This window comes from Vicia villosa, linkage group LG1 (genome assembly GCF_029867415.1).
Source record: "Vicia villosa cultivar HV-30 ecotype Madison, WI linkage group LG1, Vvil1.0, whole genome shotgun sequence".
Classification (NCBI taxonomy): domain Eukaryota; kingdom Viridiplantae; phylum Streptophyta; class Magnoliopsida; order Fabales; family Fabaceae; genus Vicia; species Vicia villosa.
This window is the reverse complement of record NC_081180.1, coordinates 225908546-225920816: the sequence shown is the minus strand read 5'-3', so window position 1 is coordinate 225920816 and position 12271 is coordinate 225908546. Positions and strand designations below refer to the sequence as shown.

Here is a 12271-nt window from a genome sequence, read left to right as displayed (position 1 = left end):
ATTAATTAATAAACATTTTTAATGACATAAAAGTGACACATTAACTTTTTTATTGTAGTTTTTATTTAATTATTTAAAAGTGACACCAATTAGACAAAAATTATCATAATATTTATGTATAACAAAAAAATTATAATATCATAAAATCTAAATATAAAAGAAAAATCGAAATTCAGAAAATCAGTCACGAAAAAGATTGATGACAATGACATAATTAGCGACTAAAATTTCATCATGTTTATCATCTTTGTGCATCCAAACCCAGATGTTAGAGTACCATACTTCAATGATAAACAAAAGCTACCATTTCTTCGAAGCAAAACAGTAAAGGCATTTGAAAAGTTCTTTAAGACATGGATGCTAAAGTTCCACACCTCAATGATAAATAAAAGCTACCAGTTCTTTAAAACATGGAAGCTGTAGAATCACAAAGGACCCTTATTCAAGGAGCCATAAATCAAACATGTAAAGCACAACTTACAATATATCCTTATAATTATTAATCTGGTACAATTGTTTTTTTAGGCTCTCACATAACAAGTTACACAAACTGAAATCACTGGAAACTGATCAAGAAAACTAATTCCAATGTGTTTCAAACAGCATAGGAATCTAAAACCAAAACATCTAAGTAGCAAAGACCATCAAAAGCCGAGGATGTGTGCAAGGCCTTCAAAATGTGACTTGGAAATTAGTAGTAGAACTCTGGCAGCTGCATTAGCAAATAAAACTTAACTTCAACATAAATTTCATATAAGAAAATAACAAATCTCTCATTATCATATTTCAATACATAGAGTAAGAAAACACAATTACGAAGGGCCGGAGAGCATTGTAAAACTATTTATACATTTTAATCCAGCACAGGTAGTAAATAAAATTAAAAATTGCAGTATCTTATAGTAATACAGATGTACAGATAATACTAACACAAACATTGGAGTCTATTTAGTAAATAATAGAAATCCAAGTAAAGAGTGCAGAACAATTACCTGTTTAAAATCCAAGTTTGAGCTTGCTAAATCCATCTGTAGTTAACCTCAATACGTCGGATGTGGGAAATTTTGGGCCAAATTAGAGAGTGTTTTTTGAGGCATCGTTCTCTCAACATAGGACACCTAAAAATTTGAAGTTTTATTAGAGAAGCAGGCAGCCTGTCTCCCACCATATTCTCAAGCTTTGGGCAAGAATGAATTGTTAATTGTTGGAGAGACGTCAGGTGGAGAAGCCCTCTGCAATCCAACGTGTGCAAACAACTCATATTGTAAAGAACTAGAGAGGTAAGGGAGGGGGGCAGCAATGCAAAATCCTTGTTAGGAAAGGACTCAACACCAACATGTAAATCTCCAACTGAAAGATGGGAAAGCATGTCAAAGAAAGATAAAGATGGGTTTCTCAATAATTTCTCGCAATTCCGAACTTTAAGTTTTCTCAAGCTAGGTGGCATACCACCTTCAGGAAATGTTTCCATCTCCGGGCAATTACATATTTCCAACTCTTTTAACTTTGGAAGAAGATTATTTATGTGACAAGGCAATGACTTTAAATTAAGGCACCGGCCGACATGCAACCTTGTCAAATTGGGTGCAGACAATCCTTCTCTTGGGAATGATACAAATTTAGGACAGTCACTAATGTAAAGATCAATGAGATTTGGAAGAATTTTTGAAGCTGAAAGGCATTCTATGTTTACACAATTACAGATTCCAAGAGAAATGAGGTTTGGAAGGATCTCCAATGGGAGGGTTGTGAGAGAATCGCAACTGCTATCTATACTCAAAGACTGAAGTGACTCATGTTGGTGGTTTTGCTTTGGAAAATTCAGATTACTAGAATTTCTGATGGAAAAACTCTTTAAGGAAAAGGGTAAACGATCCCCCGGAAATGATATCGCAGACAAACAGTCCTTGATATCTAAAATTTGAAGAGATGTTAGGCTGATGGCAATGGCTTCAAAGACGGACTCTGTCATTTCTCTTCCTTGAATTCTTAATTCTTCCAATGAAATGGGTAGTTCATGCAAGCCTATTTTATTGCTTCCAATTGTGCAAAACTCACGGATGGCAGGAGCCCTTGGGAATGAAGAGTCAAGTTGGTTGCAACGTTCAATCTTAATTGTTTCCACAACAGGAAGATGAGATGGCAAACCACCATGTAATCTGGGACAATCAACAATCACAAGAGACTTTAATACAGGAAATGAACCATCTGACTCATGAGAATGATGCCACACTTCCCAACATGGCATCTTACTAAACTCCAGACGTTCAAGGGAGGGAAAGAGGATTCCTGAAAAGGAATCACCATATTCAGATCCAATAGTCTCCATCATACTCATTTCATAGATTTTCAAGTCCTTGAGAGAGCGTAATTGTCCAAGTGGTGGAAGGATGCAACAATTATGACAACAATTCAAAGATATCTCAGTCAAATTATGGTAGGAAGGATCTCCAATCCATTCTGGAAATCTTGTCCCTCTGTATCCCCTTATATATAGCCTTTTCAACTTCTTGACAGGATGTAACTTGCCAAGTATATCCATCTCAATTTGTGAATTTGTAAAATGGTCCTTTGCGTCTTTTGACCATTCAAACGATAATTCCTCAAGGTACTTCTTATCCATGATATGTGCCTCTGATGCTTCCAAGCTGTTGGTAACATTCTCCAATTTACTAATTAAAAGTGATCCATGAAGATTTGAAAATGTTCCCAGTTCCTTGATCCCATTCTTTTCATGCTTGCCCACAACAAAGCAACTCAGATGTTGCAAATGATTTAATTTGCTCATTTCTCTAGGCATCTCTTCTAACTGATTAGTTCCACTGATATCAAGATGGCGCAAATTTACAAGATTTTGCATGTCATTTGGAAGCATGGTTAGTTGTTCGCAATAGCACAACTTCAACGTTTGTAGATTATACAAATTACACAATGACTCCGGCAAAGTTTGTATATCTGTGAAAGAGAGGTCCAAATAACGCAAATGGATTAGTTCATCTATTGAATCAGGCAATGAGTCAAGATCATCAAAAGATTGAAATGACAAAACTCTTAAACACTTCAAATTCTCCAAAATGATGCATGGTGCCTTTTCATAGTTGACTCGAGGAAATCTAAAACTGGTTGTCAAAAACGTCCTAAGGTTTTTTGCTCTGCTGAAAACATCATAGTTTTCCAAGACAGGATCACTGAACCCAATAAATGACAAATGACGAGTCTTGGTACTGATCTTTGATTCTTTCCCAAGTTCATCTGTTCTGAAATAGAATTCTCCACCAAGCAAGGTTGCTAAATCATGCACCAGATCGTGCATCACAAAACGCTGGTATTGGTTTCCACTTCCCGAACGTTGAAAGAACGACCTTGAAGCTAAATCATTAAAATACTCATTACCAACTTCTTCTAAAGTCTTCCCATTTTTTAGAGACGGTAAAAGATCTTCAGCCATCCACAACAAGATCAACTCGTCTTTATCGAACTTGTAATCCTTAGGATACAGTGAACAATAAACGAAACAACGTTTCAAATAGGGAGGGAGATAATGATAACTAATTCTTAGTGCTGGAATGATCTTACTCTCATTTTCCCAAATGTTGCTATTTAGTATATTATTCCAGTCCCTAATGTCACGCTTTCGTCGCAACAAGCCCCCAAGTGATTGTGCTGCTAAAGGCAATCCTTTACATTTTCTAACAATCTCTTTTCCAGTCTTTTGGAGAACCATATGCTCATTGGATTCTTCTTGAGGAAGACATGCATGGTTTGCAAATACGGACCAACAATCTTCATCAGACAATTGTTGAAGAGGGTAAGCATGAGAAGTTTGGACCATAGAAGCAACTTTATCAATACGGGTAGTTACAAGAATTTTACTTCCCTTAGTTCCATATTGAAGAGGCCTTATAAGAGAGTTCCAACTGTCATAATCGTCAGTCCATACATCATCCAAAACAATCAAGAACGTTTTTCCAGACAGTCTTTCCTTCAAATCAAGATGAAGTAACTCTTTGTTATTTATATTACAAGAACTCCCTGCAACTGCCTCTAAGATGGCCTTGGTTACCTTGAGTTCATCGAAATCATCGGAAACACAAACCCACGCTTGAACATCAAATTTCTGCTTTATAGTATCATGGTTGAACACAGATTGGGCTAAGGTAGTTTTTCCCACCCCGCCCATACCAACTATGGGAATCACAGAAATGTTATCATCAACATCATTATCAGCATCTAAGATTAATTTGAGTATGGCCTGTTTGTCTTGATCCCTACCAAATATGTTAGATGGGTAATCTAGAGAGGTTGATGGAGATCTCCAGGAAGAGTGATGAGTTGCAATATGTTGAAGGCCAAGAATATCTTTGAAATTGAGAATGTATTCAAGCTTAGCAACTATATCTTCCAGCTTACAAACCAAATTCCTTTCCTCAGAGTTGAAAAAGCGAGAGATGTAGTTAACAGTACTGACCTGCTTGTTGTGGTTGGAAAGAGCAGCTTTGGTAGAGATGTGATCGAGAATGTCATCAGCAAAATAGAGAGCATCTTTGAGATTATCAAGCCATTTGTTAACAGCAGAATCTTTGATCTGTTTCTGCTCAGCATCGTTCAACACAGCTTCAACAGCATAAAGAGTGTTCTTCAACCTTTGGACTAAACTGATGTCAAGTTTCTTCCCACGGATCAAGTCAACAACATGAGGAGAGGCAAGCCTGTCAAGGACAACTTCAATGAAGCCAGAGAGACATGCTTCACCAAAAACAGCGAGCGCCATGATCTGGATCAAGGAGATACTTAAGTGAGAAAATCAGAAATTGGTTTTAGGTGGAGTGTTCTAAGCTCAACTGTTTCGGTTCCTTACTATATAGATCTCGTCAATCAGTGAGGATAAGACCATCTGCATGTTCTGTGGTTCCAGTTTTTTTGGATGTAATATTCAAATTCATTATTATTTTAAAGGGAAATTACTAGTGTTATTGAAGTCCATGTCTTGTATGTGAATAAAATGATTATTGAAGTCTATGTCTTGTATTCACAATTCATCTCATTTTTGAAAGAAAAATTATTCCGAGATGCATATTCGAAACTTCTATAAAGTTTATCATCTCTGAAGACATCAGTGAGTGCATGTTGAGCTATTTAAACAATCTTATTTCGGATATGTATTTTTCAAAACTTACTTGCATGCATTTTGAGTAGAAACATTATCTAAGTTTATATTTTCTTTAAAATTCAAAGTCATTTTAATCCGATTAACAATGTAATAATTTGATTCAAACATTAATAAACAAATATATCAGAACAACGTAATACATTAATTTAAAAAAAAAAATTATAATATTACGAACATTGTTATCAAAGTATGAAAAATAATATTAAAACATCCTAAAATACAAAAACAAAAATTCAAATCCACAAATTTTAGATGCTTATTTTTTAAATTCAAATTCTAAAATAATCATCACATACAACACAACGGTAGAAAGTTCATATTAAAATAAATTTAATTTTAAGGAAAGAAAGATGTTCCAAATGAGTTTTGAAGAAAGTATATTTTAAATTTATTTTTTAAAAATATTATCAAAACAACTTTTGTCTAATTAAAAAAACAAGCATTTAATGCGCCAATTTTTTTAAGACTGTCGATTCACCGATTTTTATTGATTTTGGCTAATTCTTTTTTATTCTCATCGGTTCAATAACTTACCCGATCCAACAATTAGATCAAATTGATAATCCCTCCGATTCTCAATTTGATCGATTCGGTTCGATTTTTAAAACACTGTACTAAATAATCAAAAGGACACATCATGTCATGATTTTTATGAAAATAAATTTAAGGCCGTATTGGATGAGCCACCTATACATTGATTATTGAATAAATTAAAAAATTAATTATCTCTTATAAATAGGATGTTATGTTTCAAATAACAGTAAAAGATAAACAAAATAATTTGGGCTAAAATTGTACTATATTCTCAAATAAGTATTCAGTACAATTTTTATCTTCTGGAAATTTAGAATTAGCAAATGGAAAGGAAGATACAAGAAAATCTAACAACCATGTAAAGCTGCTAAATTCACAGAGAGAAAAGACTAGGTTTTCATGCACTAAATTCCACACACTTTCATTCCCAATCCTGCCTCTATTTAACAGTCTGTGATGTATTTTCTGTTAGGAATTCTCTCTCTTGTGCCACGTCTTGGTTCCTGATAATTTGAATCGTGTGACACGTGTTCTTTTCCCTCATGTGCATTAGTGATAGGAATATTCCTCTGGCCTTCTATCATAACATTACCCCCTCCATTAAAATTAACCTTGTCCTCAAGGTTAAAGTTGGGAAAATTTCCTTGCAGCTCTTCTTAATTTTCCCACGTTGCTTCAGTGTGAGGTAAGCCTGCCCATTTAACCAAGACTTGGGACAGTTTGTGCCCTTTTTGCAGCAACACTCTGGTGTCCGTGATCTCCTCCGGAACCAACAAGGGTCCAGTCTCCGAAGTTAGCAGTGGAAGTGGAAAATATTGAGTGTGATGTTCTCCTTTGCACAGTTTCAAGTTAACCACATGGAAGACAGGATGTATTTTGGCTGAGGGTGGCAGCAACACCTTATAAGCAACAATACCTATTTTCTCAATGATAGCAAAAGGCCCAAAATAACGCATACCAAGCTTCTGATTACGATGTAAAGTGACAGAGTGTTGCCATATGGTTGTAACTTGATTAATACCATATCTCCCAATTAATACTCCACAAACTTGCGTTTGGCGTCGGCATACTTCTTCATGACTTGTTGAGCACGGTGTAAATTTGCTTTGAGGAGTTGAAGGGTGAGGTCCCTTTCAACAAGCAATGTTTGTAATGGTATAGGTGCGGATTCTACAGTATCATACTTGACTAAGTTATGAGGGTCTCTGCCATAAACCGCTTTGAATGGTGTCATTCCGATGCTGCACTAAAACGAAGAATTATACCAAAATTCGGCCCAGTCAAGCAACTTGGACCATTTCTGAGGTTCCTACCCTGTGAAACACCGCAAATACAGCTCCAGACATTTGTTAATTGCCTCTGTCTGACCATCAGACTGAGGATGGTAGGATGTGCTCATAGCCAAGGTTGTACCACTCAATTTGAATAGATGCAGCCAAAATGCGCTTGTAAATACTTTATCTCTGTCCGATACTAAGCTACGAGGAAACCCATGTAATTTCAACACATTATGTAGGAAGTGTTGCACCCCAAAATTTGCCCTCTTTCTCTGTGCTATAAGTTATGAAAGACGTTTATTTCGTCTCTCAAAAATTGAGAAAATAATAAAGAGTTTTCGTTGTTTTTAAGACAATTTCGGTGCTAAGGTTCCCTCCAATTGCTTGTTATGCAAGTCAAAATATTAGCCATGGTACAAGATATGGTTCGCGGGGTCATTGTGATTAAGGTGTTGTTATGAGTACAAATATTGGTTGCTCGTAATGCAAGTCACTTGATGTGAGAATTTAAGCTGAGGTTTCGTTAAGAATGCGGATTGAATTTCATTGAGAATTGAGGATTGATTTGAAAGAATTCCTTTAACTGTTTACTTAATCCTATGAATTCAAAATATTTCAAGCTTATTAATTGGATTAATGTTGTGAGATGCAAGCAAGGTCCATTCATGTGAATTGATCGGAATTGAAGTTAGGAGCCCATAAAAAAAAGAGTTCATTCATATCAAAGTTCAAATGTCCATTCAATGTCCAAATATTTACATATCCATTACAAGATCCGGAAAATTCTCAAGAAACCATGTCCACTACACCATTCAAATTCAAACTCATCACAAAATTACACAAAAAATCATATCCTAAGCCTATGCCTAAACTTCATCTTCAAATTTCATGCCCATGCTAATAGGCCTTTATCAAGTCTGTTGCTGCTGCAAGTTGGAAGGATAAAACCGGTTCCCGTAACGTAACACCATGACATGACATGCCGCAGCTGAACCACAAATAAACCGATCCTCCACTTCAAATTATAAGTCAAGTTGCTTCAAGTTGAAAGAAAAACCGGTTCTCGGATCGTAACTTCACCTGCATAATCAAAACCAAAACTTGCTGCACAATACAAAGAAAAACGAGCATAAACCATTGGACAAAACGGGTTCAGAAAGAGAGAAAAAAAAAGGATAACAGAATTGAATAACAGAAAAGGGAGAAAACCTGTAACAGAAATCTTCAGTCATCAAATCATTCAATCGCCAGAACCTTCTGGAATTTCACGATTCATCATGTTCATTCACCAGAAAATCAATAACAGAAAACCAGAAAGAAAGAAGAAAAAAAGACGGTAACAGAATTGAAGAAGAGAGCGTAATAGAAGCGTAACAAACTTTTGTTCTCGTTCTCCAATCGCACTCTTCAACCTTCTCCAGAATCTTCAATCGGATCTCAATTCTTCAACAATCATCATCTTCAACCTCATAACCGTATTCAATCTTCATTCAATCTTCTTCCGACTTCATCCAACCTTCAACCACATCTTTCTCCCTGCAATTCATTCACCAATTCTGCAGAAAATTACATAACAGAAGAAACTCGAAACCTTCATCATCATCATCCATATTCACAAACCGGAAAAAGAATCAGAAAATTGGAAAAGCAAAGGAGAAAAAGAATCGTAACTAAAAAACAAAAAGTTGAAACTCACCTCAGAACCTTCATCTTTCGCTCCTCGATCTTCTTCTCTGATCCATCATCGTAGCCATCTTCTCATCAATCTCCCCTGGACCTTCGCATTGCAACAAGTTAAAATCATCATCACTGAGTCTTGGTTTCAAATCAGCGACAACTCCAAGAACATCGCATCTGAAACCGCAAGCGAATTGCATCAACGCAGACGAAGATGATGAGATTTCTGAATACAATGTCGATAGCTAGACGAAATCGATGGTGAGGCTGAAACGGCGGTGTTGTGTTTGGTTCGTAGGAGAAGATGAGAGGTATCGGATCGGGACAAATCCACATGAGAGAAGGGAGATCGAGGATGAGACGCTGGTGCCATGGCCGGACGGTGGCGGAGAAGTTTGACCGGAGATGGAAAGAGCCGTCTCCGTCGCCGCCGCGCTGTTTCATCGAAGGAGAAGGAGCTTTGAACATCTCCATGGAAACTCACGTAAATCCCTAATTCCCCTTTTAATTCAAACCTGTATTAATTTTGAGTTTAGTCATAATAATTGGTATTAATCTGGTTTAATTAACATGATGATTAATTTGAAAATGATATAAAATCTGATGCATTTGGATCAAACAAAAACTGAATAAAATTCCTTGGCCCAAAACGAAATTGCTTTTGCTCACCCCCTTTGTTCTGTGCCCAACACCATTTTTTGGCCATGAAAATCTATAACAAAAACAATTCTGATGGGTCACCAGCCTGGGCCCTGCGCCCCTGTCTATCCATACACCTTATTTTCACTCAATACACTCCCTGTTTCTATGCTTTGTGTTTAGATTTAATTTTCTTTTTGGTATTTTCTTTCTAGATTTTTTTTAGAGACATAGAATGCCATGAAGAACAATTCCACTTTGTTAGATTTTTGCATGATAAAAAAGAATAAAAATATATAATATTTTTCTTGTTAGAATTTAAATGTTTAGTTGCATTGTTTAGTTCTAATTCTTTGATAAAATGTCATGAAAAATATTATGTTTGATTAGATTTTGCTTGATAAAAAAATAATCAAAAAAACATGTACTATTTCCTTGTTAGAATTTGATATTTTGTACATAGTTTTGTTCGAATTCTTAGATAAAAATGCCATAAAAAACAATTTAATCTTGTTAGACTTTTGTTTAGGATTTACTTAGAATTTAATTTTTCTTATTTTCTATGGTCGGTGCATGCCTCTTTGTTATTACTGATTTGGGTGTTGAGATGTGCGAGGTACTTCGAGAGAGACTTCGATTACGATTCGACTTGCTTCGTGTTCCACTTTATTTGTGGGATAGGAATTCGCTTCCGGTGCGACTTGACTTGTGTTGTGTTCCACTTTATTTGTGGGACACGAAATTATTCCCGATGCGATTCACCTGATCTCTCATTCATTGAGATGTATATTCCTGTATTGTCTGGATTGTGTTTCTCTTGCAGGTTGCTTATGTGGTTGTGTTTGATACGCCTTACATAGCGGTTGTGATTTATTTTCACACCGCATCGCTTTGACGCTTATGCTGGACTCCTGGATTTTGCTGGATGTTAGATTACGTGAAGTTTCTTAGTTCTGCTTGCGTTGCTAGCTCACTGCGGATTTGCTATCCGCTCGGTATCTCCTTGTCCCTTTTATCGCTTTCTCGCATCATCCTTTAACATGAGAAGTAGGACTTAGGCATGCATCTGGCCAAGCCCTCGAAAGAGGCTCTGTTTTTGTTGGTGTGTTTATATTTGTGCTTTGCGGCAGGGAGTCACGGTGTAATAAGTCCTATATGGCACTCCGTTAAGTCCTCATGGAAGGCACGCGGAAAGGGTTAGCAATCAACCCCCGCCTAGTCTCATCGAGTCTGTTCAGTATGCGCACGCTACGCGTGGCTCGCTTCTGAACCTGCACAAGATCTTGTTATCGAGTATGTCAGGAAAAGGGTTCATGTAGCCGGACCCCCGCCTTTCCTATAGCTCGCGTCACTCGACGTTGATGCTCGGTGTACGCACGCACCGTTTTCCTTTACGATCCGTGACGGCTTGGTTGCTGAGAGGGGTCCGCCCTCTTGTCTATGGCCCGATCATTTTCGCGAGGTCTAATGCTTGGTTGACTTGGGTTGAGCTGCTCCCCTTGGCTATGGCGGGACCGCTTTTCTACCATTCGGTCAGCACCGTTGGTTTGTTTGTTTTACGAGTGGATGCTCGTTTGTGTGCTCATTGTGTGCTTCCCCTTTTCTCTCGTAGGTTGTTAGTTTAGCTTAGACATGTACCCTTTGTATGATAACATTAGGTAGCAAGCTTTCCCCCTTAGTTTAGGTTTTCCTCATGCATTCTTTAAAACACAAACCACACTCTTTGATTTTCTTTTTCTAAGAACTTGTTATTTCCGCTCCATTCCCAAGCATAAGTCTCCAAAGGTCGAGCAGCGGAGTGTGAATGTAACTCGTTCACCTAAAAAACACAAAACAAACAGAAATTAGTTAGCCGAGCTACGGTAGCTCTGATTCTGCAAAACAGATACGTAGGCAGCGGGGTAGGGCCCGTGCGAGCACAATCCTTTCTTTTCCCTACATTCTGCATTCATTTTAGTCCAGATTAGCGTAGATTTGTTACACACCCATAGATTTAGACACAGGCGTGGATACCATCGAGTACGATGGGCGTGAGGGGTGCTCATACCTTCCCCTCGCGTAACCGACTCCCTTACCCTTTTTCTCTGGTCGTGAGACCGTTATTTTGTTTTGTGGTTTGCTGGCATTCCCTTCCTTTTCAGGATAAATATGTTAGTGGCGACTCTGTTAATTTTCGCGGTAGCGACAGGAAGGATTCAGCGACTTTGAGACTAGTAAAGTCAGCTTTGAGAGGAGCGAAATGACTGTATTTGGATAACCTATCCACGACAACCATAATGACAGTAAACCCATTCGAATGGGGGAGACCAGTGATAAAGTCCATGGATAAATCCTCCCACACTTGAATCGGTATGGGTAGTGGCTGGAGTAGTCCGACAGGAGCGGCAGTAGACGACTTTGCTTGTTAACAGACCAAACATTGTGAGACAAACCGTCGAATATCTTTAGTCGTAGAAGGCCAAGTGAATTGAGAAGTGATTCTAGCTTTGGTACGTGCTATATCGGCATGTCCTCCCAACATAGATGAGTGGAATTCCTCTAAGATAGCTTGAATCAAGTGTGGTCTAGGGGGAACCATGACACGATTTTTCCAAAATAAGATGCCTTGTTGCACATGGAAGAAAGGCTCTGTACAGGTGCCCTGCATGCATTGTTGTTTGATGGTTGAGAAGTGAGGGTCTTCATTCACAACCACTGTAATTAATGGTAGCAGGGGGTTGATTGGTCCGGACAAGGCAAAAAATGATCGAGATAACGCGTCAGCTGCAATGTTATCCTTGCCGGGTTTATACTCAATGGAAAAATCAAAACCTAAGAATTTGTGCAGCCACTTCTGTTGCTCCGGAGTTTGGATGGTCTGATCAGTTAAGGCTTTCAAACTTTTTTGATTAGTGCGAATGATGAAGTGATTACCCAACAAATAATGACGAAACTTCGCCATTGCTTCCGTAACAACATAGAGTTCTCTAACATA

At 37.6% G+C, this 12271-nt stretch overlaps 1 protein-coding gene and 1 long non-coding RNA gene across 2 annotated transcripts; both read right to left on the bottom strand.

The window, feature by feature from the left end:
• Positions 1–356: 356 nt before the first annotated feature.
• On the bottom strand, positions 357–4910 carry LOC131644923 (putative disease resistance RPP13-like protein 1). The gene is made up of 2 exons (XM_058915541.1): positions 993–4910; positions 357–712 (listed from the first exon to the last, which is right to left on the bottom strand). Exon 1 carries the CDS (start codon positions 4769–4771, stop codon positions 1019–1021), a length of 3753 nt encoding a protein of 1250 aa, XP_058771524.1. The 5' UTR covers positions 4772–4910; the 3' UTR covers positions 357–712; positions 993–1018.
• A 2790-nt stretch (positions 4911–7700) lies between these two features.
• LOC131644922 (uncharacterized) lies at positions 7701–9200 on the bottom strand. Its single transcript, XR_009296790.1, has 3 exons — positions 8678–9200; positions 8191–8537; positions 7701–8085 (listed from the first exon to the last, which is right to left on the bottom strand). It is a non-coding gene; the product is annotated as an uncharacterized LOC131644922 (long non-coding RNA).
• Between the last annotated feature and the right edge of the window lie 3071 nt (positions 9201–12271).